The following is a 26,881-nucleotide window of genomic DNA, read 5'->3' on the forward strand; positions in this document are numbered from 1 at the left end:
TCTTCCAATTCTTTATTTTACTTGAATTTATAATCATATTATAAATCTGCCGGTTTCTTGTAATTTTGCAAGCTGGTATTGGAGATCTGTTATAATGATATTATCTTCATATATGATATTATTATATTGCCGGCCTGGTTAGCCAAGTGGTTAGCATATCCGCTCTCCAGCCAAAAGGCTGTTGGTTTGAATCCCAACATGGGCATAGCTGTTTGTGATTGTCTGTGAAAATACTAGTGGTGGTGGTGGTTGGCGGTAGATGGCGTTGGTGTAGTTGCGGTTCGTTGTAGTTGGTGAATTGAGTGGTGGAGACAGAGTTTGTAGAGTAGGTGCCCTTCCTCAATGAGTCTTTGGACTCCTGGAGATGTAACTTACCTGCATACTTGTTTGACAAAATCGTGCTTTACTGGTGCGAAAATTAATGATGTAAGTGAGGCTATTAGAGCACAGAAGCATAGGATGAAAGAAATGACTGATTTGATGATAGTGGCCGGAACAAATGACTTAAAAGGTGAGAAATTTGCTATGAGAGAGAGGACTTGAAAGAATACTAGAAGTAGCAAAAGAAAAGAGTGAGAGAGTTAAGATAGTGATTGACTGTTACCGCAGTATGACAAGAGTAGAGTTGAGAAGGAGGGTCATAATTGCGAATGATTCTATGCATAGGTCATGCAGGAGGAGTGGTGAAGAGTTTGTCAATGTGTGGAGTGAGATTCACAGGTGAAAAGACTTATACAAGAAAGATAGTTTGCATCTGAATGGATGCAGTGTTCAGAGACTGGAAAAATTGTTGCTGAATGAAGTGAAAGTGCAGAATCAGGGAAACTAGAGCTTTTGGGAGGAGAGGGGGAGGGGGAGAAGCTGTTGAGTGGATATGCAGACATCAGTGAGGTAGTGGAGTGTAAGAATGTGTATAATATGTCTAAATTAGTACGAAGGATAACAAATCAGCATGGGATAGTTAATATGAAGCATCAAGATAGGAGTGGGACTAAGGGGTTTTTGCACTTTATGTACACTAATGCCAGGAGTATTAGGAACAAGAAGGAGGAATTTTTGGCCTTGGTTGGCTCTTCCTGGCCACATGTTATTAGCATTAGTGAGACATGGCTAACAGAAGTGGATATAGTTAGTAGGATAGAATGTGAAGAGTATGGTGTGTTCAGGAAAGACACAGAAAAAAAAAGGAGGGGGGGGTGGAAGGAGGTGTTATTGATGACAGCCAATGAACTGCAGCCAAAGATAATAGAAATTCATTTGCAAGATAGTGAAAATAGCACATTTGAGACTATCTAGTGTGAGACTAAGGCCAGCAGAACAAAATATACAGTTGGGTGCTGTAGACCAGGTGATGGAATAGATGATGGAGGTAGTATGAATAGGCAAATAGACTCAATGAGTGAAAGATAGGTAATTATTATGGGAGGATTTCAATTATGGTAACATTGATTGGAAGGAGGAGAGGGCACATGGGAGGAAGGAAAAGAATTTTATGCAGTTACTAAGGGATAACTATCTGAGACAGCATGTAAGGGAATATACTAGGGGTTCGAGAGTGCTCAATCTAGTAATTGCAACTAAGAATTTGACTATAACGATTATGACCACATTGTCACCAATTGGTAAGGGTGATCATAAGGCCTTAACCTGGGAGGTGGCTAAATGTGTGGAATTTTCAGTTAAGATAGGGTACATGTGGAATTAGTGGACTAGTAAGTATGACACGCTTAGAAGATTGCTTGGATCAATGCCATAGCATGTAAAACTGCCAGGGCTGGATGTTAATAGTGCATGGGAAGTGATAAAGGGGCGTTTGAGGGAGGTAATGACTGACTGCATACCTAGAGTCCAGAGAGTAAATCAAGTGGGACTTAAACTTGAGCCGCAAAAAAAAAAACAACTGTGGAGGGAAATTAAGGAGAAAGGTGACCTGCAGGCACACGAACAGTACAAAGCATAGGCCAGAAGGGTAAGTAGTGTGGTAAGAAAAGTAAAAGCAGATTATGAAAGGAAATTAGCAACACAAGCCAAAGAGAATCCTAAACAGTTCTTTCGATATGATGCAAGTAAAAGAAAAAATTTATATGGCTGAATGATTTTAAGGAATGCCAATGGTAGGGAGGTAACTGAATCAGTCGAAATAGTAGAATTATGTGAACACTTTGCAAGAGAATATCATCCAGGTGGTGTATTGCAAGAATGAGGGAACCAATGACTTATACGGGAATTGAGGTGAATGAAATGGAGGTGAATAGTATATTACAGAACCCTAATTGAATACATCTGTAGGACTGGATGGTATACCAGCTTTAGTCTTACGTGAAGCTGTAAAGGAATTGTCAGTGCCCTTGACAATATTGTTAAGTCTCAGCTCTGGGTTAGTCCTGAGGGGTAGAAAGAGGGGGGGGGGCTTCCCCCCTCTTTCTACCCCTTTCTACCCCTAGTTCCATTGTATAAAGGAGGCTCCAAGACTGCTGTTGCAAATTAATGACAGATCAGCATATCAGGAGTCATTGTCAAGGTGTTGGAGAAATTAGTCAAAAGCAAAATTCAAGAATGGATAGATAGAAATGGGATACCGTGTGGGGGATGGGGGCAGCATAGTTTTGTGAAGGGGTAGATCATGCCTCAGTAACTTGCTCACGTTTTTATAATACAGTGATGGCTGAACCGGATAAGGGTAATGGGTTTACAGTGATACTGCTGGATTTTGCTAAGGCCTTTGACAGGATACCATATGGAATTCTAATCAGTAAACTGCAGCAAATGGGCTGGATATAGGGTTGGTGAGATGGATAGGAGGGTGGTTGAGGGAGAGATGTTAGAGAGTAGTTTATTCAGGAGTAGAGTCCAAAAGACAGCCTGTGACTAGTGGTGTGCCACAGGGTTCTGTTCTTCGACCACTACTGTTCAATTTGTTCATTAACGTTATAGGAAAGGATCTGAGAGAAACTGTTCATTTATTTGCCGATGATGCAAAGTTGGGTAGAGCAATACTGAATACACATGATGTCAAAATTTTGCAGGATGATTTGAATAGACTGGCAGACTGGGCTAAGGAGAATGAATGTCAGTTTAATGTAGCAAAGTGTAAGGTTATGCATTTTGGGGTGAAAAGATTAGCAGCAGTATATCACATTGGTGGAACTGTACTTCAGGAAATTGACAAAGCCAGATATTTGGGAGTGCTGGTGGATAGGGAGATGAGGTTTAGGGGGACACATTGCAAAAGTAGCTAAATGAGCTCATCAACTCACTTGGTTGTTGAAAAATGCCTTGACGAGCAGAGACAAGCAAGTTATTGTACCTCTGTACTGAGCCTTAATAAGACCTCATCTCGACTACTGTGCCCAGATTTGGTCACCTAGGTTCCTTCTTGTTGGGGGAGGAGGTGGAGAGGATCCAGAGGCGAGTGACTAAGATGATAGCAGGTCTATGGAATGAACCATATGAGAACAGGTTGAAGATTTTTGGGTTGCAGAAATTAGTTGATAGGCAGAAAAGGGGAGATATGATTGAGACATTCAAATTGCTAAATGGTTTCTATAGGATTAACTCAGAGGATATTTTTGAGATCAGGACTGGTGGTGGGAGAACTAGGGGACACCTATGGAAGCTGGGCAAGAGTGTGGTTTAGCAGGGGGGGGGGGTGTTAGAGCTGGGTTCTTTACTTTTAGAGTGGTAAATGAGTGGAATAAGCTGCTAGAGTCTGTTGCAGGTGCCATGACTGTGAATGAGTTCAAAGCAAAGTATGATAGATACTGTGCAAATGCTGAATAGTTTTTGACATGATGTTTAGGGCCTCCCTCGATGAGGCTAAGGACTACTTGGAGTTGCCCGATGATATGAGTGATTGGTCTTCCACTGACCTTTACTCCTTTTGTTAAGGACAATGTTTCTTTAAAAAGTCCTTGGATGAAAATGTTAAAAAGGCATAGGGAAAATGGGCATCCTTGCATAACTCCTTGTTAGATTTCAAATTTTTTAGTTGTGGTATTTTTATATCGAACTACTGCACTTGTATTCTGATAGTAGTTCGAAATAAATATTAGTATTTCAAAGTCTATGTTTTTTATTTAAGTTTTCCTCTATTGAATCAAATGCTTGTTTAAAATCCACAAAACAGCAATAAAGGTCTCTCCCTCTTGTCCCACGCAATTTTGACCAGACTATAAAGAAAAAACAGGTCAATTATGACCTTCATTTGATAAAGTGAAAGGATTATTTCTACCTCTAGGATTTTAGGTGCTGTATCTTTCTCACTGGTTGGTATATGTGAGCAAAAACTTTTATCTATAAAGACATTAGAGAAGTTATAAGAAATAGTGGATATTAAAGATCCAACATTATTTCAAAGCCCAAATGTATGTAGAAACTCTGAAAGTTTCATAATTTTGATCAGAGAGCTTATGAGAATATAATCTTCAGCATCAGAGTTGCCTTAGCTTGCACTATTCACAAGACCATGACCATTACCCAAGTATCCATATATTCATCTTTTATTAGTGCATTTGATAAAGGTTTCACTGGCCTGGTAGCTGTTTCAAATTCATTGCTCTCTTCAGGGACCATTGGAGCTACTTCAGAGATCAATCTCTCAAGTAGCTCCAAAACTGGATCGCTTATGAATCTCTGTGCTCCATTCGATTATCAACCGGAACCTCAACCCAGCACAACCAGAAACAAGTACAGCCACTGCTAAATCTTTGCTCTTGGTGAAGCAGCAGACAAACTGTTAGAGTGCACAGGCATAAACCTTCCTTAAGAGAGCAAAAAATTCTCATTCAATACTGAAGCAATCCAATGTCAGAAAGTTGTATTTTTCATAAGTGAACTTTTGGTTGGTGTGAAAAAGTAATTAATAAAGAAAGAGCATAGGCTTCATTTTGTCAACATTCATTATATAGAAAAAAGGGATATTAAAGATCCAACATTAATTCAAAGCTGTCAAAGCTGAATGTATGCAAAAACCTCTACGTATGAGAGTTTGTTTATGAAAAATTCTCTCAACTCTCTGACATTCGATTACTTTAGTAGCGAATGAGAGTTTTTGCTCTCTTGAGCTTCCTTTGTGTGTGTGTTTGGGGGGGGGGGGTGACTGGCCCTTATCAGGACTGCTTCAGTGGATGTTTTTCCCTAGGATAAGAACCACTGCTGAGTTTACTTCATTTAATTCATCAAACAAAAGTAGATTATGAGTAGAAATTGGCAAATGAGGCAAGTAAAACCATAGAGAGCTTTTTAGAAATGTTGGAAGTAGAAGGAAGAATGATCATGATAAGATGAAGTTAATGGATGAAAGTGGTAGAATGGTAACTGCTACAGAAGACATTGTTGAAGTATTCAGTGATCAATTTAAAGGGTGTTTCATCCTGATCAGGATGGAATCATGAGGAAATTAAATATAGAGGACATAGGAGGGGATGGCTTAATTGTGAGTGAGCAGGAGGATTTGAGGAAATAAATAACCTTAATGTCAATAAGGCGATAGGATTTGATGACATATCACCACACATTTTAAGAGAATGTTCCAGGGAATTGGCAGTAGCAATAGCATGCCTGTTTAATAAAAGTCTTACAACAGCACAGGTTGCAAGAGAGTAGGAGGGTAAAATTGTTCCACTGCATAAAAGGTAGTGATAAGGCTGTAGCTTCAAATTAGAGGCTGGTCTGTATATCGGGAGTTGTGATGAAACTCCTGGAGAGATTGGTGAGAAGTAGGATACAGAAATGAGTTGATAACAACAATATTCTCTGTGGTTATCAGCATGGGTTTGTTAAGGGGAGAGATCATGTTTCACTAACTTAGTTATGTACTATAACAAGGTGACAAATACCTTGGACAGAGAAGATGCATATACATTGTGTACTTGGATTTTACAGATGCTTTTGATAGACTGCCACACAATAAACTGTTAAATAAGCTGAAACAGATGGGATTGGATAACAGACTTCTGAGTTGGATCAGTTGATCAGGCTGTTGGATAGGTATCAGAAAGTTGTATACAGGGGTGTGATATCCCAAAAGAGAAAGGTCACTAGTGGTTTGCTGCAGGAATCAGTTTTGGGGCCATTGTTGTTCAATTTGTATGTTAATGATATTGGGTTGGGTTTAACTAGTGATATGCAGCTGTTTGCAGATGATGCAAAACTGGGAAGAGCAATGCAGAGTCAAGCAGATATTATGGCTTTACAAGAGGACTTGAATAGATTCCATGAATGGGCAGGTAAGTGCAGCTGCAGTTCAATGTGCAATGATGGGATGCAAAGTATACACTTGGTGGGGAAACTTTAACGGAAGTAAAGGAGACGAGAGATCTTGGAGTGAAGATGGACAAAGACCTGAAATTCAGGAGGCAACATTGTACAAGTTGTGAAGACATCACATCAGATAATGGCAAACGATGTGAAGGACCCTGACATGCAGAAATAGAGAGGTTATGATTGTGCACAGATTTGGTTGCTGGGTTTTCATGGTGACGAGGATAAGTTGGAAAGAGTGCAGAGAAGATTCACAAAGGTGGTCAGTGGTCTTTGGAATGTGGAGTATGAGGACAGATTAAGAAAATGTAAGTTGCAGAGCCTTTTGAAAGATTGAGGCATATAAGCTGGTCAGGGTCGACATGAAAGAGATTTTGCATAAAATGGGAGAGGGGAGTAGAACAAGAGGCCATTGCTGGAAACTGTATAAGGAAGGTGTGAACAGAAGAGTGAGGAGTAGGTTCTTTACATGGAGAGTGGTTCGTGAGTGGAATGCATTGCCTGAGTTTGTTGTGGGTGTAGACACATTAAATCAGTTTAAGGCATGGTTGGATGAGCATTATGTGCAATAGTGTGTACCTGCCACGATGAGTCTCTGACCCCATGAAGGTCAAATGTTAATAATAATAATGATCACTCCTTGATTAGATATCTGAGAGATAGCCCTAGTTTTTGGAGAAGGCCTACACTTAAAAAAATGCTTGATCTCTGAAGAGAACCAACCAGTCCAAAACAGCTGTCAGGCCACAGAAACCTTTATCAAATGGCTGCCTAAACATCCAAATATTTTATTAGCCATTCGATAAAGGTTTCTGTGGCCTGACAGCTGTTTCGGACTGGTTGGTTCTCTTCAGAGATCAAGCATTTTTTTAAGTGTAGGCCTTCTCCAAAAACTAGGGCTATCCATCAGATATCTAATCTTCATTTCTTCATCTCTCACCATTCAATCTTTCACGGTGAGAGATGAAGGAATTAGAGAAATTTGGAGTAGTGGAATAAACAGGCCCCTGTACATTTGTCAGCTTTATCTTTCAGCCAATCTATTTTTATATTTCAGCAGATCCTGCTAGCTGGTTTTGTAGGCTCCATAATATATTCTGTTTTGGTCATTATATAGTTTATTAAGATGTTCTTTAACCTATATTTTCTGTTCCCATAATGCCATTATCTCAGATGTTATCCTGTGATTATTTGGTTTTTTTAATTTTTCAAAAAATTTTGGTTTGATGTGCTATACTTTGTTTCTTTTTGTGAAATTTTAATCAGATCTTGGTAGATAAAAGTTCATGTATCCAGTTCAGAATGAAAAAAAGGTTTTGACATTAAAAATGGAGGAGTTCACAGTTTTGTAAATTAGGAAGTAATCTATGCAGTTTTTAGTATATGAGTCTGGCGAAGCCCAGATGTGGGCAGGTTTATGGTAAAACATGGTGTTTGCAACTCTGTGATTATTTTCTCTACAGAAACTACAGAAGCAGGTACTCTCCTCTCTCATTTCTTGTGTCTATTCCATTTTCCCATTACATCATGCATGTTGTCATATTGTCCAACTCTGTCATTAAAATTATCCACAATTATTAGCAGATCTTTTTGATATTCATGTTAGAGGTTTAAAGGAATAATAACAGCACTGAGAAAGGATTAAAACTAATTTTAATACTTCCAATATTTCGTCTCCGTCACAGACACATCTTCGGGGATTACAAAAACTTTTTGTAACAACACACACACACAAATACAATACAGAGTGAAACTAAAGTCCTATCTAGGTGGTGCACCCTCTATGGGCATTTGCAGGTGGCCTGGGATGCAAAGAGGGATCTCTGATAATTAAAGTTTCCCAAATTTTGGGAAGTTTAATGCAACCGTTATTTGTTTAAATTAGGTTGATTCCTGAGTGCAGATGCAGATTCAAAGAATAGCGATTCAAAGTAAAGAGGGATTGAGATCCCTCTTTACATCCCAGGCCACCTGCAAATGCCCATAGAGGGTGCACCACCTAGATAGGACTTTAGTTTCACTGTGTATTGTATTTGTGTGTCTTGTTACAAAAAAGTTTTTGTAATCCCCGAAGATGTCTCTGTTATGGAGACGAAATATTGGAAGTATTAAAATTAGTTCTAATCCTTTCTTAGTGCTGTTAATATTCCATTAAACCTCTAACATGAATTCTTCCCAGCACTTAAGCCTCAATACATGTATTCTGATCATTCATGGTGATGAAATAGCATGCAAAGCAAAACAATACGGTAAGTCGAAACTACACTTATCGAGGCTATTAAATCGGCTGGCCTTTTTAAAAAGATGTTGAGACTCAAGAGTTATTCCTAACTGTGTCAGGCTTAAAACCAAATTTAAATCTAATAAAGCCCTCCGGAAACGTGCTAGTCTGGCACTATTACAAGAGCAGATTACTGAAACTGACGCCATCCTCGCTACGACAAATGCCGCCATTGGCTCATTACAGACAGAGCTCTCCGCTATACTCAATCCTGAACTTTGGTCTATTCTCCTTAGCATCTCAGAAGCTTCCTCTCAAAATGAATTCCAGAAAATAAAAAATAAGCACATCAAAAAGTTCAATAACCTTTGCAAATCTAAACCGCTACCTGAAGTTCAACTGCTCCATACAGTAGTCAACCTATCTTCTAAAAGACTTAGCAAAGATGCCATTAGTGCCCTAAGCCTCGGACACAATTTTGCTGTCACACCTATTAAAATTCCAGTATTGGATATTATGTACAACATGAAACGCAGAATCTCTCACTTAGCTCCAGAAACAGCCAATAACATCAGACTTGACATAGCTAACATTTTCTCCCATTTTTCATCTCCTAAAGTTAATTTATCTTCCAGTCAACTCTCTGCCTTCAAAAAATTACGGAAAGAAAAAGTATTGTCATCACCAGAGCTGATAAAGGTAATGCCACTGTTGTTCTCAACGCCTCAGAATATAATTGAAACTGGTAATTAGTTTACAGAATTAAAAACGCATATAAAGTATATTAATTAAAGGTAACTTTAATGAATAACTTCTATATTTCGGCAACGTCACGTTGCCATCTGCAGGAACATAAAGATATGGTATGTGCACGCAGGCACTAACAAAAGCAAATTAGGAAGAAAGCAAGAAACTAATATTGTTCCTAAAGTCCTAATGGTGCCCTCTGGCAGGCTAATTTGGTTGTCTTGGCAGTTGGGCTGAAGTTCTCATAATGTAAGTCTCCCAAATTTGGGGTAGTTTCATGCACCCAAATTTGTTGGGGTTAGGAACGTTTTTTAGAGCTGCTGAAGATTCCTTGAATAATCTTTCGTATTTAAACTTGCTGTGGTGTATTATTTTTGTTTTCTTCCAACGAATTCTATGGTGGGTATCTAAGGCATGGTCTGCCAGCCCAGAGTGGCTGTACTGGTGAAACCGGATGTAGTCTTGGTGTTCTGAAATCCTGATATTTGTTGTTCTGCCTGTTTGGCCAAAGTAGGACAATTTGCAGCTGCAAGGGACCTGGTACACACCAGGTAGGTCTAGGGGAAGTGGTTGGTCTTTGGTAGAGCAGATAAGGGATGCCAACTTTTTATATGGTCTGTAACAGGAAGTAAGGTCATATTTTTTGAGGATATTGGTTATTTTCTCAGAGGTGCCCTGGATGTAGGGGATGGTGATAGATTTGGTGTAATCTTTCTTGTGGAGGGGGAGGGAGGGGAGTTGTGGTTTACTGGTTTTAGTATTTTTTGGATTTTTTTGGGGTTATAGCCATTGGCTAAGAAAGTGTTGAGGATGTGGTTTAGTTCAGTAGTTAGGGCCTTTTCATCTGAGCAGATTAATTTTGCTCTGTTATATAGTGTTTTTATAACCTCTGAGAAAATAACCAATATCCTCAAAAAATACGACCTTACTTCCTGTTACAGACCATATAAAAAGTTGGCATCCCTTATCTGCTCTACCAAAGACCAACCACTTCCCCTAGACCTACCTGGTGTATACCAGGTCCCTTGCAGCTGCAAATTGTCCTACTTTGGTCAAACAGGCAGAACAACAAATATCAGGATTTCAGAACACCAAGACTACATCCAGTTTCACCAGTACAGCCGCTCTAGGCTGGCAGACCATGCCTTAGATACCCACCATAGAATTCGTTGGAAGAAAACAAAAATAATACACCACAGCAAGTTTAAATATGAAAGATTATTCAAGGAATCTTCAACAGCTCTAAAAAACGTTCCTAACCCCAACAAATTTGGGTGCATGAAACTACCCCAAATTGGGAGACTTACATTATGAGAACTTCAGCCCAACAGCAAAGACAACCAAATTAGCCCACCAGAGGGCACCATTAGGACTTTAGGAACAATATTAGTTTCTTGCTTTCTTCCTCATTTGCTTTTGTTAGTGCCTGCATGCACATACCATATCTTTATGTTCCTGAAGATGGCAACGTGACGTTGCTGAAATATAGAAGTTATTCATTAAAGTTACCTTTAATTAATATACTTTATATGCGTTGTTAATTCCTAAACTAATTACCAGTTATGTATGACCAACGTATAAGCCTTGCTACCAGAATATAATCGGAAAATGGATATTATTCTCCATGGCCGTGCTACCTACATACCACTGGAACACAATCCCACAAAAACTCAAGTTAAAAAATTAAAAAACCTACTTAAGAAAGTTTCTTCCTGGCCTCCTGACATTGCAAAAAAAAAAGCTCAAACCATTCTGTTCCCCCCCCCCCCCCCCGATATACGGTTTACCCAAAATCCACAAACCTAATTCTCCCCTAAGACATATAGTAGATGCCACCAATGCACCTTGCTACAAATTATTAAAGCAGCTAGCTAACTCTTTGACCCCCCCCTCACTGGTTTACCTCATATTATGTAAAAAACTCCACCCATTTTAAAAACTTAATTGAAAATCTTACTTTAAATAATACAGATATATTGGTCAGCTTTGACATTATCTCTTTGTTTACAAATATTCCCCTAATTGACACCTTAACATTCTTAAAAAACGTTTTTCCTTCTGATATCTTAGAGCTATTTTCCTTTGCCATCAACTCTGGTTATTTCTCTTGGAAGAACAAAATCTATAAACAGACAGAGGGAACTGCCATGGGTTCCCCCCTCTCACCTCCTCTTGCTAATTATTACATGGAAAATTTTGAAAAATGAGCCATTGACTCTTCCCCTCTAAAACCTTCTATCTGGCTAAGATACGTAGATGATGTGTTCTCTATTTGGCCTCATGGCCCAGACACATTAGATTCCTTCCTCAGTCACCTCAATAGTCTACATTCAAGAATCCAGTTTACAATGGAAAAGGAAAATAACAATACTTTACCCTTCCTAGACACCTTAGTAACACGCCTTCCTAATGGTAACCTTTCTTTCTCTGTATATAGAAAATCTACTCATACAGGCAGATACATTCACAAACTCTGCCACAACCACCCCTCCCAGCAATATGACATTATTAAAACTCTGACCAATAGAGCCCACAATCTTTGTTTCAGTAAAACTGCCCTTTCAACCGAACTCAAACACCTTCCTTTCCAATGGCTATAATGACTACAGAATTAAAAAAATAATCAAGTCCTTCCCCATTCCCCGACCATCTCTTCAGAAATGGCCGGGGAAATTGCAAAAACTATTCCTTACATCTGTGGATGTAAGGAATGGTTTTGGATACTTCAGTAACATTTCTTACTTCAGTAAAAAATAGTCAGATCATTAAAAAAGTACAACCTCCATACAGCTTTTAAGCCCCACCGTAAACTTGCTACCCTTATCCGCTCCACTAAAGACCAGCTCCCTCCTCTTTCAGTGCCTGGTGTATATAGAGTACCTTGTTCCTGTAAACTTGCCTACTTCGGACAAACAGGCAGGTCAGCATCCATCCGGTTAGAAGAACACAGTTCTTCCATTTGCAAACACGATTATGGTCAATCTGGTCTTGCAGACCATGTTTTGGATACTTCCCACAGGATCTCCTGGAAAAAAACTACCATGCTCCACCATAGTAAATTCAAAAAAGAAAGACTATTCTTTGAATCTGCATCTGCACTCAGGAATCAACCTAATTTAAACAAATATAGTTGCATTAAACTTCCCAAAATTTGGGAAACTTTAATTATCAGATATCTCTCTTTACATCCCAGGCCACCTGCAAATGCCCATAGAGAGTGCACCACCTAGATAGGACTTTAGTTTCACTCTGTATTGTATTTGTGTGTGTGTTGTTACAAAAAGTTTTTGTAATCCCCAAAGATATCTCTGTGACAGAGACAAAATATTGGAAGTATTAAAATTAGTTTTAATCCTTTCTCAGTGCTGTTAATATTCCATTAAACCTGTAACATGAATTCTTCACAGCACTTAAGCCTCAACACACATATCTTTTTGATATGTTCTGTGAAATTCCTCTCATAGTTGTTCATAGAAATCAATATGATCTTCTTCTGAATGTGAAGAATCAGGTGAATATGTTTGTATTATTTTAATAAAAGTTTTTCTTTCTTTTGTTTAATCTAATGGCTATGATTCTGGATGAGATGGGTTTAACTTCTGCAACACTGTAAGAAAGCGATCTATGGACTTTGATTAAGTTAGCCAAATAAGTCAGCCAATTTTAAAAAAAAAAAAGAAAAAAAAAGGAAAAATCTTTACCACGGAAGTAATCCTTCTAGATGCATAACATGCTAAAATATTATCTATTTTGTTCTTTCTTTCACTCTTTCTTTTGTTCTCCCAGTCTAAAAGTATATCTGCTGCATAATGTAGACCCAAATACAGAATATAGTAGTACCATACATTTGACCCTTAAACTAATATAAGTGAAAACCTATAGTTGCCAATGAGACATTGCCACATGCATCTCTGGCAACAAATACATTATTCAAAAATCATGGAACAATTCACTTAGGTCAATGCTTCTTGGCAAATGCTGATTAGATAGTAGGTTACGAAACCCACCAACTAATTGGTGATTGCCAGAATGAACTGTGGCTACATCATATGTTCCCAGAAAAGGGAGTTTTCAGAAACTCAAGCTACTGTTCTTGACATTTTTATGTGAGCTGATAGGCAAAGATTGTTTTCTATAGCCTTTCTTCTGCCTTTTACAATTGGAACTTTTTTTTCTCTTAACTACTCATTGCAGGTTATGATGGATGGGTTTAACTTCAGATTATTAATAAAGGTAGATCCTATTAAATCTATTCTTTCATTTACTAGTCCAATCTAAATACCAATTCATGTTATCTTTAATGAGAGGTAAAGTAGTCATAACTTCAGGACATATTAAAATGGAGGCATATACTGCTTTCCCACATACACAAAAACTTTTTTCCACCTCTACTTAACCAGAGCAGATCTCCACAGGTCTGTGGAGATGACCTATGGAACACAGTGCTTCTTGAATTAACCATTAAATGAGAACAGTAAATAACAATAATGGCACAAAAATTTCTGTAATGCATCATATTTTTTTAAGGTAATTCCTACTCGAGAAAGATTATAAATCTATAGTATTTTAGTACTGGTGTTGAACTAAGAATTTATTATTATTATTATTATTATTATTATTATTATTGTTTTTATTTATTTTATTTATTTATTTGTAATTTTTATGTATTTTTCCCTAAATCTAGAAACCCTACTATAGTAGGGTTTCCAGATTTAGAAGACATGTAGGAAGGAATGGTTTTGGAAGACACGTAGGAAGGCTTATATGTTCATCGTACATGTTGATTAATTTTAATGGTATAGATGAGAGCACAGACTGATAAGAAAATAACTATTTATTATCTTATTGCTGATATTCTATCCAGCATCTTCAGAGAACAAAAACAGTTTGTCACAGTATGCGAGACAACCCCAATCCGGTATAACAATGGGACTAGTTTGAACAATTGTAATGTACAACACAAGGACTAAAGTCCTAATTAGGTGCCATCTATGTTGGGAGAAAAAAAACGGAGAGGGAAAGCAGGTATTAATTTGTTCTTAAAATGACTGTCTCCCAAATTTTTGGCAAATTTATACAGCCATACTTGTTGAGGTTTGGAGTATGTTTCAAGAGTTCTGTTGATTCCAGGAACAATCTCTCTGACTTATAAGAGCTTCTGTGCAGCACTTTTGTTTTTTTTCCAATCGATCCTGTGTGCAGGGGTATCTAAAGCATGGTCTGCTAGACCTATCACTGTGGCAAGTCAGGTCAGATCTTGCTGGAATAGTCCAGATCCACTGGGCCACATTGTTGATTGAAAACAATCCCCAAGTAAGAATTAGGAGTCAAAGTGTGTTCACCTGAGATGAGAGGACCTGGTGATATCCATGGTAATAATACTGGGATACCATCACCACTGGCCTGTTTCTTACCATCCATGTAGTCTGGTTTTCCGGAAACAGGTTGGATGATCAAAATGGTTTGGCTCATGAGTATAAACTTACTATAATACTGCAGTATTATAATAGTATTCCATATATGACTCAGTGGTACATACATATCAGAAATTTGATAATATGATGATGATGTGCTCGAACATAAATCCAAATATCGAAGAAACAATAAGTCAGAAGTATATTCAAAAGTTTTATTAAGAACAATTTTGTATTTTATATTAAGAAAATATAAGGCAATGAACAAAAGAAAAGAATAAAACATTATAAACAGCATAAATGCCTTTTCATTTTTTTTTTAATTTGGTCCATAAACAAAGAATTAATTTGTATAACCAAAAAAGTAAAAATAAAAACAAAAATAATGGAATGTATGCAATACAATTTTAACTTTGATTGTGGGATACCAAAGAAAAGGAGGCTAATCACCACTGGAATGCAATATCAGTTTATTCCCAAAACAGAACACTTTGTAACTATAGATTCAGTTAACTGATCAGCAAATCAATTTCAGATTTCTTAATTTAATTTAACTTTTTTTTTGTATCAGCCCCACATATAAAAGGTTGCAAAAACTTGCAACATTAGATCCATGTATGTGTGTGTGTGTGTGTGTGTGTGTGTGTGTGTGTGAGCAAGTGATAATCTGCTATTGTGTTTATTGAACAGATGAATGTTATATTCTTCAGAAAGAATGGTATGGCAAAGATTCCAAAGAACTGAGATAGAATGAAAGAGAAGAATAATAAGTTAGTTCGATAAATTCGAGTTGAACATGCATAAATATGAATTGTAGTCAACTGCTGCTGATCTAAAACATTATGATTTCATTCCAGGAAAAGCTATAGATGTAAGTCAACCTAAGAAGGGAAATATAATCTTGACTGGATATTGGAACATTATCAAATACAAGATGAAGTGACCTTTCTTATGAAAATTAAGAGACGAGTGTGTTTTGGCAGTTCTGAAGTTCCCTAAATTATTCTTATCACATTGGAAAGTGGCAAGGAGATCAGTCATTAAGACATTGGTTATTTAGACTTCAAGATTTTGAAGTCTAAATCATCTAAATACAAGTTTTGTCAAGAAATGGAATGTACTGTCATCACAAAAACTGAATAGAATTTGATGTTAGTTCATGAAGATCATTAATGTATTGATGCAGTGAGGAAAGAGAGTGTGGTTTAAAGGATAGGGTACTGGCATTCTCCAGCATAGAAATCTAAAGAGAGGAAATCATCTAGAGCAATGTAGTGAATAATCAGAGAGGAAATTAATAATCCGGCTGCAAAGTATTGACTGCAGACCATAAGATGGTAACTTGAAAAAGAGTCCTCAATTCCATACCCAACTGAATGGCCTGGAAATGCCGAGGACAGCCATGTGAATTTTTCCAAATCTTTCCATGACCTGGGTCCAAAGGTGGATAAGGTTGACTAGGAGATCTACTGTGAAGCAAAAGTAGGGAAATCCATACTGGTGATCACTAATTTCAGTGATCAACATATTTCAGGATAGGGAAGGTAAATGTGGTGGTGGAGTATTACTCATGATAACAGATGAATTGTGCCCTCTCAGGATGGAGAATCACAGTAGAAATAACACTAATGGGTTTGAGAATATATAGTGTGAGATTGATATTTATAATACAAGATAATTAATGGGAGGCTGCTACAGACTAAAGAATATAGATAGTGATGAACAGGAAATGCTTAGGCAAATTATTTAGGCAAGTGCAAAGCAAGTGATCATTATAGGAGACTTTAGGACATTATAGGAAACTATAGCAATATAAACTGGGCAGAGGAAACAGCATGGTGTAATAAGAATGATGGACAACTGATTTAGATAGCATGTGGTGGAGGGAATATAAGAAACAAGAGCTCTGGATTTGGTCACAGCAACTGAGGATCTGACTGTGACTCAGATGTCATACTTACCCTCAGTTGGTGAGAGTGACCATGCAGTCCTAACTTGGAGGATTAATAGGTGTGTGGAGGTATCAAGACAGAAGAAATTTATGTGGAATTATAAGGCAGGTGACAATCATAGTCTTAGAAACCAGCTTATAGCAGTACAATAGATTAAATTAAATTCCGTGTGATGATACAGCGTTCCCCCTTTTTAAGGGAGTTCACGGTACCATTGTCCCCCCAAAAAAAAATTTTATCCGGGTTCCGGAACCGGCATAGGCTGATGAATCAGGCCTATGGCTGGGTCAGTATTCCTGACTGTAATCCATGTATGTCTTTGGACCGGTTTGCCTGCTTGCGGGATGAAAAACACCAGATAAACTGGCAGAAAAAACCCTGCTGTCCATGCCCAGAACTGGCTAACTTGGCTATGGCTGAGGAAGATCCTTGAGCTCCTCACTTCGTTGACAGGAATCGAACCTAGGACACTCCTTCCCCAGGCATATGGTTGTGAAGTGCAAAGCCACTAGGCTAACTGCGCAGACAGTACAATAGATGAAAGAATTTGAAGAAACAAGGGTCAGTAGTGCATGGGAAATACTTTAAAAAAATTTTTTTGACAGCAATGGCAGATTATATACCTCAAGTAAAGAAGATAATGTACTGGAGATCAAGAAGAGTGAGAGTTTTTTTGGATTCCTTTATCAAAACAATTTAAAAATTTGGTGGTGATATGTAGAAAATGTTTTTATTGTCTGAAAACACATTTTTATAAAGACCTAGAAAACTCTGTATGCTTCTTTCATAATCACCATGCCAAGATTAAGTTTGCACTGGAGATCGAGAAGGGTGGAAAGTTTTTTTGGATTCCTTTATCAAAAAAATTTAAAAATTTAAAAAAAATAATGGTGAAGGCATATAGTTAGATATCTACAGAAAACCAAATCACATAGAGTGATATATACAAGCAGTGCATTTTATCATCCTCAACAAAAGTTAGGTGCCATTACAACCTCAAAGAACTGTCGTTTAAGGTTTATTAACAATGATGAAACAAGACAGAAAGAAGAACTTAGCTCTTTTTTCAACCAATTCCTTCAAAATGCCTATATAAACAAACTGTTATCTGATAAACAAACTTGCACATCTCCAGAAATTAATTACAAGGACATCCCTACGTAAGTGGAATGTCAGGACAAGACAGCACATCTTTTAAGAATGGTTAATGTCTGAACAACACTTAAACAAGTCCACATCTTATAAACCATCCTATATTCGCCTAAAGACAATGTCCCTTTGTGAAATAAGCTGGGATATATAGGATCCCATGTTTATATAGTAAGCTTTACATCTATTAGACAGGGAGAAGTTTCAAAATATATATAAGAAAGAACACATAAGCAATGTGAAACATAAAAGAAAAGAAAACAATGGTTTCACACTGCATGTCTTTTCCAAACATCATAGCAGATAGCCAATCCATATCATGAATTAGCTATCTGCTTCCATGGCATAATTAGAATACAACCGTTTCACTAGAATGTTCAAGAGTCTTTTGAAGTGATTCATTCACATGGTCCTGAACAGAAACTGGTGTGCCTTATACTTCATAACATCTGGAAGTCTCTTATTCATTTGTGTAACATACAATACCTCTGTTAGGCCAACAACTACCTACAGCATTATCTAATAGCTAATGACATGCATGATTAGCTATTACATTATCAATTGTTTTCAGTTTTTAAAAAACTGGACACTTTTAACAGTCGTTAAAGTGTCCAGATCTTTTTGCATTTTCTGATGATGTTATCAGCTAAATGATGGCAACACATGCCAAAGTCTGTCTAATTTTTCTAACAAATCTATGAGCCTTACCTCATGTTATTTTATTTTTGCAGCTCTGGTCCTTGTAGTTATCACATCAAGAGTTTATTGTCTTTTAAGGAAACAATCCTTGTGCCAAAGGTCATATTTTGTAAGGTCTTTGTCATTTTCAAAACTTTTTTAAATTTCAAAGGCAAACATTATTTTACCAGTTTTCAATTAAACAATAATGGATATTTATGATCATTTCTTTTAATAATTTCTATCAGATTAATTAAAAATCTAAAACCAAAAAATAAATAAAAATAAATAAAATAAAATAAACGCACTGAGTACATATTAATGAGAAAAACAACCAGAATGCAAAGAAATTTGGTAAAAGGGAATTCTCTCTTTTTTTTTTCTTTTTTTTTTAAGGAATATGTTAAGATTTTTACTTGTGAATAATAACAGATATGATGTTAAGCAAGAAAACAAAATTGGATTTATTTAAGTTAAGGGATATTACATCCCATATTGTTTCTTAGCCGAATAAGAAACTCAAAGAGTTTCATGCCGAATATAGAAACTATATAAAGTTCAGCGATTCCAAGCATAAGCAAATACCTGGATAGTGCAACACTTGACCCATTTAGTAGTGCAAAGTGAGGCAACTCATAGTAAGGGTGGAGCAAGCTCTGATCACTATTCTTGGTATTTACCCATAATGTGAACTTAGCTCCTAGGAGCTGTATTACTGTTCTACATTATGAGAGAAGGTAACTACCCAGACTGGTTTCAACCTTTATTGAGGTCTCATCAGTGAGTAGGTAGACCTAGTTAATACCAAGTTTGTAGCGAACAGAACTTACATCCCATCTATGAGAATTGCCAAGAAGGTGTCCTAATAAATTACTAATTATATGAAGAGCCAAAGGCTTCAATTCGGCGACATGAACTTATTTAAGTTAAGGGATATTGCATCCCATATTATTTCTTAGCCGAATAAGAAACTCAAAGAGTTTCATGCCAAATATAGAAACTATATAAAGTTCGGTGATTCCAAGTGTAAGTAAATACCTGGATAGTGCAACACCTGACCCATTTGGTAGTGCAAACTGAGGCAACTCATAGTAAGGGTGGAGCAAGCTCCGATCACTATTCTTGGTATTTACCCATAATGTGAACTTAGCTCCTAGGAGCTAAGTTCACATTATGGGTAAATACCAAGAATGGATAAGAATAAATACAAAAATGGATATTTATTATTGTTTTAATAATAAATATCTTTTAATAATAACTTTTAATAATTTCTAACATTAAAAATTTACTAGAACTGAAATAAATAAATGCACTGAGTATATATGAATGAGAAAAACATCCAAAATGCAAAGGATTTTGGTAAAAATTATTATTTTTTTTTGTTAAGGAATTTAGTAAAATTCTTACTTGTGAACAACAGATGTAATGTTAACTCCTTTCATAGACACAATATCATCTTTTATTTTCTGAACCAGCACTTTATCTTCCTTGGTATCACAGCTATACTGAATTGCCCCAATCCACCATGGATTTACAGAGGAACATAAAAAAGAAGAATATAATCCCTTTAGTTGTTCAGATGCATGAACAAGTTGTTCTTGACCAGCAGTTACCTGATTTGTACATTTCATTAAATAAGCAGTTCGCAGTTTTATGGCTTCATCCCACAAATACTCATCCCTTAATGTGTGACCAACTGTATTTGTGGCCATTGGTAATGTAATAGTAACACTGGCACTATTTGGTTCAGTACTTTGATAATTATTAATTCCAATGGTTCTATTTACATTAGATTCAGACTCCACTGCACTGCTGTTTTCAGAGATTTGTGAAAAGAGCTGTGGAATAGAGTTATTATCATTGTTATCCTTCATTATAGAGGAAATTCTTGGAGTACTGCTTTCACATCTTTTACTAACTTCTTTATCACAGCTGTCTACATGAAGATCATTTTTATTCTGCAATATGCAGGAAACACCTGCACTAATGTTACAATGTATTCCAGTAACTTCCTTATTAATGCTATTCAAATGAATATTGTGAATACTTGAAATTTCAGTTGGACTGCTGTTTCCTCCTTGCTTTTTCCTTTGTATCAATCCAACTGATTCAAGAATTTCTGAAAGATTATGCAGAGTGTGAAGCTGTTGTAATTTGTCTGTCTTAATATGCTGAAGGTGATCTTCAATAGAATGCAAAGCTTCCCGGTATTTTTCAATTGCATCAGCATATTCTTCATCAATAATATGAATAGCAGCAAGACCTTAAAAAAAATGCAATTTGAATATTGACCATTAATTTTAGTAATCACATTCATATAATATTCAAATAATCAAAGAATACAAGGTTCAGCAAAGCAATTGTGCAAAGTGAGTTTCAAGTGAATGTCATTTAACAAATAATAATAATAATAATTTAATAAATAAGAAATTAAAAAATAAAAAAGGGGAGAACACAAAATGTGTATTCAAAAATAAAACATAATAATAATTCTGAAGGAATAAATGGCTCAGTCATAAAATCTGAAGATGAGGCATTGTCATAATTGCAAAGATACTTCTAATTGAGATAATTTGCTAAATTATAAACTTAATAAATGCAAGATATCAATTAATATCAAATGTAAATTCAACAATGATAATATCAATGATGTAAATGAGCAGGAGAGAGGACTAGGTGTGATATAATTGTGAATGGAGAGGAGAATGTGAGAACAGGAATTCAAGTTGAACAGAGAAACAGGGTGGACCAAGGAGGTCAGGGAGACATAATGTAAGGAGAATGAATTTCTGAAAGTGTTAATGAACACGTATGTATGGGGATGGTGAGCATGGGAATGGAACAACATGGGGATAGTTTAGTCTGGGGAACAAAAAAGTAAGAGCGAGTAGACAGGAGCAAATGTGGAGAAGATCAAGAAGGAAATTGTTATGCTTATTGACCAATGCTAGTAGTATCATAAATAAGGGAGATGAAACTGTTGCACTGAGCGAGTTTATCTGTCCAAAAATAGTTGGAATAAGTGAAACATGATTGGATGAGAATAATATTTTGGCAGGAATAGAAATAGGGGGATATAATATTTTTCAGGTAGATAGGAAGGACAAGAAGGGAGGATGGGGGAATGCTGATGATAATAGAAGGGCATTATATCCACACAAAGTGAAGATACAAGGGGGGAAATGGAAGTTTTGAAGCAGTATGGTGTGAGGCTGATAACAGAATGAAACATTTGGTTGGGTATTGCTACAGGATGGGGAAGGAAACGTGGAGGATGGAGACAAGGAAACATATAGGCAACTTGGCTTAGTGAGCAAGGATAGGATGATCATTATGGGTGATTTCAATTTTGGCAATATCCACTGTGATAAAAAGATAGCATCAAGGAACAAGAAGAATGAATTTCTTGAGTTCTTAAAGGACAACAATCTTAGGCAATATGTAATGGAGGGCATATGAGGGTTAAGAGTCTTAGATCTCATTATATCATCAGAGCATGTGATTGTGAATTGAGTGTCTAATCTTCCCCCACTTGGTTAGTGACCGTGAAGTGATCACCTGGGTTGTAGTCAGTCATATGAGAATTTCTAGAAAGAAGAGATATATGTGGAACTACAAGGTTAGTGATTATGAAAAGCTTAGGAGACAACTGGGAACTTTAGTATGGAAAGAGGAGTTGAGTAGGAAGGAGACAGATGTTGCATGGGCATTGATGAAGAACTATTTAACAGCAGCAATGTTTGAGTGTATTCCAAAAGTGAAAAGATTAATAAGTAGGAATAAAAGGGATAAATGAAGAGACTAGGTGTGAAATCTGAAAAAGAAGGCACTGTGGAGGCAACACAAGATGAATGTTGGTAATAATCAGTTGCATGAAGAATACAAAGAACTGGCCACGAAAGTGACTCAGGTGGTAAAAACAGCAAAAATACAGTATAAGAAGCAATTAGCCAACTAAGAAAAACCCTAACGACCTCTTTTAAGTATGGCACGTAGAAGAAAGAATGATTATGGGAAGATTGTTAATTGATGAAACTGGCAGATTGGTAACTGCAGAGGATATAGCTGAAGCATCCAGTGAGCTATTTATCAGTGTATTTCATTCTCATGAAGGTGACAACATGAGAAGCTGGAGAGTAGATATTATATTAGAGGAAGGAATGATGGTGAATGAGCAGGAAATATATATAAGGAATTAAGTAAACTTGATGTTAATAAGGTAACAGGACTTGACAGTATATCACCATGTTTTGATAGAATGCTGTAGAGAATTAACAGCACCTTTGGCACACTTGACATGAGTCTTGCAACAGGGTGAGTCCCAGAGGAATAGAAGATGGGAAAAATTGTTCCACTTCACAGGGGGGGGGGGAGATAAGATGAGGCAACAAATTATAGGCCAATCTGTGTGTATCTGGAATTGTTAATCAGGTGTTAGAGAAGCTTGTGAGGACTAGGATTCAAAATGGTTTGATAAATAACAGAAGTATATTCTTCACAATGGTCAGCATGGATTTCTTAAGAGGGAGGAGGTCATGATTTAGTAATCTGCTTACAAGGTGACAAATTCATTGGATAAAGAAGAGAATATAGTGGTGTACTTGGATTTTTTGAAGGCCTTTGACAGACTTCCACATAACAAACTGGTAGCAAAAATGAAACAGATAGGATTAGATAACAGACTGGTGAGTTGGATAGTAGAATGGATGTAAAATAGGTATCAGCAGGTTGTGTATGGGAGAGTGGTGTCCCAAAAAAGGAAGGTCAATAGTGGAGTGCCACAGAGACCATTACTGGTAAAATTGCATGTTAATGACATTGGGACTGGCTTAACTGGAGATATGCAGTTTGCCAATGATGCAAATTGGGAAGGGTTATGAGAAGTAGAGCAGATCTGGTAACCTTGCAGGTCGACCTCATTAGATTATGTTGATGGGCAAGTGAGTGGAGCTATCAATTCAATGTTGCAAAGTGCAAGGTCTAGAAATTTGGTAGGCAAGGTTGCAAGAGTATACAATTAATGGGGAAATTTTAATGTAGGTGGAAAAGTGAGAGATCTAGAGGTGATGGTGGGGAGAGATTTGAAGTTTAGAGGTTACATTGCTAAAATTGTAAGAACCCAAGAAATATGGGCAATAATGAGGAGGACATTATCATGAAGAAGCAAAGAGGTTATGGTTCCCTTGTATAAGGCTTTGATCAGACCACATATGGACTACTTGTGCACAGTTTTGGTCACCTTGTATTCAGGAGGATGATGTATTCGAAGGAGTCCAGAGTATCAGGTCAATGGAATGATACAAAGAGAAATATTTCAGATACAAAGAGAAATTCAGGGAATGCAAATTACATTGTGAATAAAAGAAGGAAAAGAGATATAACCGAGACATGTAAATTGGTGATGGGTCGTTACCAAATTAATGTGGAGGAGATTTTTCAAAGAGTAGGGAGAAACAAGGGTAGAACAAGAAGCCATGCCTAGAAGCTGTAGAAGAAGGGTGTAAACAGGAGAGTGAGAAGCTGGTTCTTTGCACGGAGAGGGATTATTGAGTGGAATGCACTGTCTGAGAGTGTGGTGAGTGCAGAAATTGTGAATGAGTTTAAGACACAGTTTAATGATCTTTTTGCATGTGAGAGTATGGACCTCCCATGACTAGTCCTTTGACTGCATGGAGGTCAGATATTAATAATAACAATAATCAACAAAAAATAATAAAGACAGGAAGAATGTGAGAGAGATAGAATAACAATAATTTAAAATTTTCAAATAACAGAATAATCAAGTAAGAATCAGAAAAAGTAAAAGGTTTTAGCCATTTGGATCAATAAGTCCTTTATGGAAAAATTGTAAAAAAATATGGAAAAGTCATAAATTATCAAACCCTTTGAAAAGTAAAGCACTATGATTCAAACATCATCACTACCTTTATAGTATTTCCATGGAAAATGGACAATTAGTAAACTGCAAGCCTTTGAAATGCCTCCAGAAAATTAATAAATCATTCGGAAAAATTCAAACCAAATGAACAAACCAGATATAAACTTCAGGGATTACAGCAATTATGAATGCAATTAAACAACAGCAATCACAATGTTTTAGTCATCACAGTGAGAGAGAAACTAGTGCATCGGATGTTGCATATACAGAAAAAAGGATCTTAACCATTTCATCTATCCTGTACTGTAATAAACCAATAGAAGATTCTTAAGCTATAAAGTGTTGAGAGATCTTTCATGAGATAAGAAAGACAGAGAATGACTATCAATGAAAAACATGACCTAGGAAAGGAAAGATAAAAGAAAAGACACAGCATTAACTTTGTTATCAAATATTTTTCCTCTACCAGTTCAATATATGAAACATATTTACTATCAATTTTTCTTACACAGATAGCACATCATATCTACCAAAACTACCATTCATTTGGCAGTGTCTTGTTTTTGCTTGTTTATTTGTATTTTAACATAAGCTAGTTTCTTTATGAGTATATTTGTATTATTATTATTTTATGAGGCATCTCCATAAGTCAGACTCACAGCAAGAGACCTGCATTACCCTTTATTCACTTGATACTTACTTATCTTTCCTTGAACTAATTCACTGATGAAGCACTCACAACCACCTCTATCAAACAGAAAATCAGATCCTGTTAGGACAAAATTTTCTGTTTGATGGGTGTGAATGGGCAGAATCAGTTGCCAACAGTCAATAGCAAGTCTTACATTTGCTCTAACACAATTTCCAGGTGTGATTCCTCATTCTCTCCTCTTCTGTCATGTATTGTAATCTTCGGTGTAAATCCTATAAAACCCCCTTAAATAACTTATATATTTATATGATGTCTGCTCTTTTTTTACCTAGTGACTAGTCTTTGTAGCCCAAAGACTTTTAATTTATCCTTTATATATATAAATATATATATATATAGCAATTTGTAGTATTAACTCAGTATTGGGATATGTTCATATTTATATATACTGACTATAACCGAGACTAGAATAATAATTAAATTTATTCAAAACGCAACATGTTTCATCGGATTGTCCGACTTCTTCAGACGTGGGAACATAGAAAGCAAATAAACACTATAAGAAACATCGTATCACTATACAAATGACTATTATAAAATTCAATTAGTTTTGAACTGTAGCTACAGTCCGTGTTGAAGTTCTATTGTTAAGCAGCTGTGTGCGTCTGATTTCATGAGTGTGCCAATATCGGATAGCAGAGCTGAAAAAGTCCAGTAGATTATAGCTAAGGTTATTATTTATGTAATGAGGGTCCATAACAATTCCTTAGACTCGACTATGCAGTGCTCCACCACGTCATGGCATATATCCATCCTCCTACGTCTGGAAGAGCACCAGAAGGACATTGCCTACAAAAGAACTAGAGCAAGTGCCCTGTCAAGCCATGTACTGTTTTCAGTAAACACAAATGATGAAGGCTGTCAACAAGAGATAAACTGGACAACAACCTCAAACCTTCATATATGTGACGATGAGGTGGAGCGCCGCATAGTCGAGTCTAAGGAAATTGTTATGGACCCTCATCACATAAATAATAACCTTAGCTATAATCTACTGGACTCTTTCAGCTCTGCTATCCGATATTGGCACACTCGTGAAATCAGACGCACGCAGCTGCTTAACAACAGAACTGCAACACGGACTGTAGCTACAGTTCAAAACTAATTGAATTTTATTATAGTCATTTGTATAGTGATACAATGTTTCTTATAGTGTTTATTTGCTTTCTATGTTCCCACGCCTGAAGAAGTCGGACAATCTGATGAAACATGTTGCATTTTGAATAAATTTAATTGTTATTCTAGCCTCGAATATAGTCAGTATATATACGGAGCCTCCATAGTGCAGTCATTATAGACGTCTAATTCCCCTTCCAAGAGCGAGGAACCTTTATCAGGTCTTTTCAAGTAAAGGTGAGTTAGCAGTCTCATATGGAGGTAGAGGAAACATCCCCAACCCTGGAAAATCGGGTGTTTCATCTCTCAAAACAAGCAAACTAGTCCCATGAAACAAGGTGGTTTCCCATTCCCTGGTAAAATAGCATTAGATTGCCATCCAGCCAACCAAAAGGTTGAAGATTAAATAACAGTATGTGTATGTGTGTGTATATATATATATATATATATATATATATATATATATATATATATATATTTTGACAATTCATTTTAACTCGGTTGGAATATTATAAAATAAGTTTAATGACTATTACCGAGAGAAAAGATGGCAAGATATATTTAACAATATACTACGAGTTTACTAGTTTCGTTACAAGAACATCATCAGGTATCATACTCAAAGAAGTATATAAAAAACTACAGAGACTTAACATTGTACTAACAGAACAAGTGAAAAACAGTAGCATGTTTGAAAAAATGCAAGTATGAGTTCCATACAAACGAATACTACGCGCTGTCGCGAGTGCGCCA

The 26,881-nt window shown here is 36.6% G+C and overlaps 1 protein-coding gene across 2 annotated transcripts in view; it reads right to left on the reverse strand.

The window, feature by feature from the left end:
- The window catches only part of LOC150104679 (E3 ubiquitin-protein ligase SHPRH), a 674,750-nt gene that overhangs the window by 223,673 nt on the left and 424,196 nt on the right, over window positions 1–26,881 (reverse strand). For both annotated transcript variants that reach the window (XM_090395874.1, XM_090395873.1), the window contains one exon: window positions 19,830–20,685. In XM_090395874.1, coding sequence (XP_090252000.1) covers window positions 19,830–20,685 — 856 coding nt within the window. The remainder of the gene's footprint in view (window positions 1–19,829; window positions 20,686–26,881) is intronic.

The sequence above is a fragment of the Typopeltis vanoorti genome, chromosome 7 (genome assembly GCF_054136105.1).
Source record: "Typopeltis vanoorti isolate ZY-2024b chromosome 7, IOZ_Tvanoo_1.0, whole genome shotgun sequence".
Lineage (NCBI taxonomy): Eukaryota > Metazoa > Arthropoda > Arachnida > Uropygi > Thelyphonidae > Typopeltis > Typopeltis vanoorti.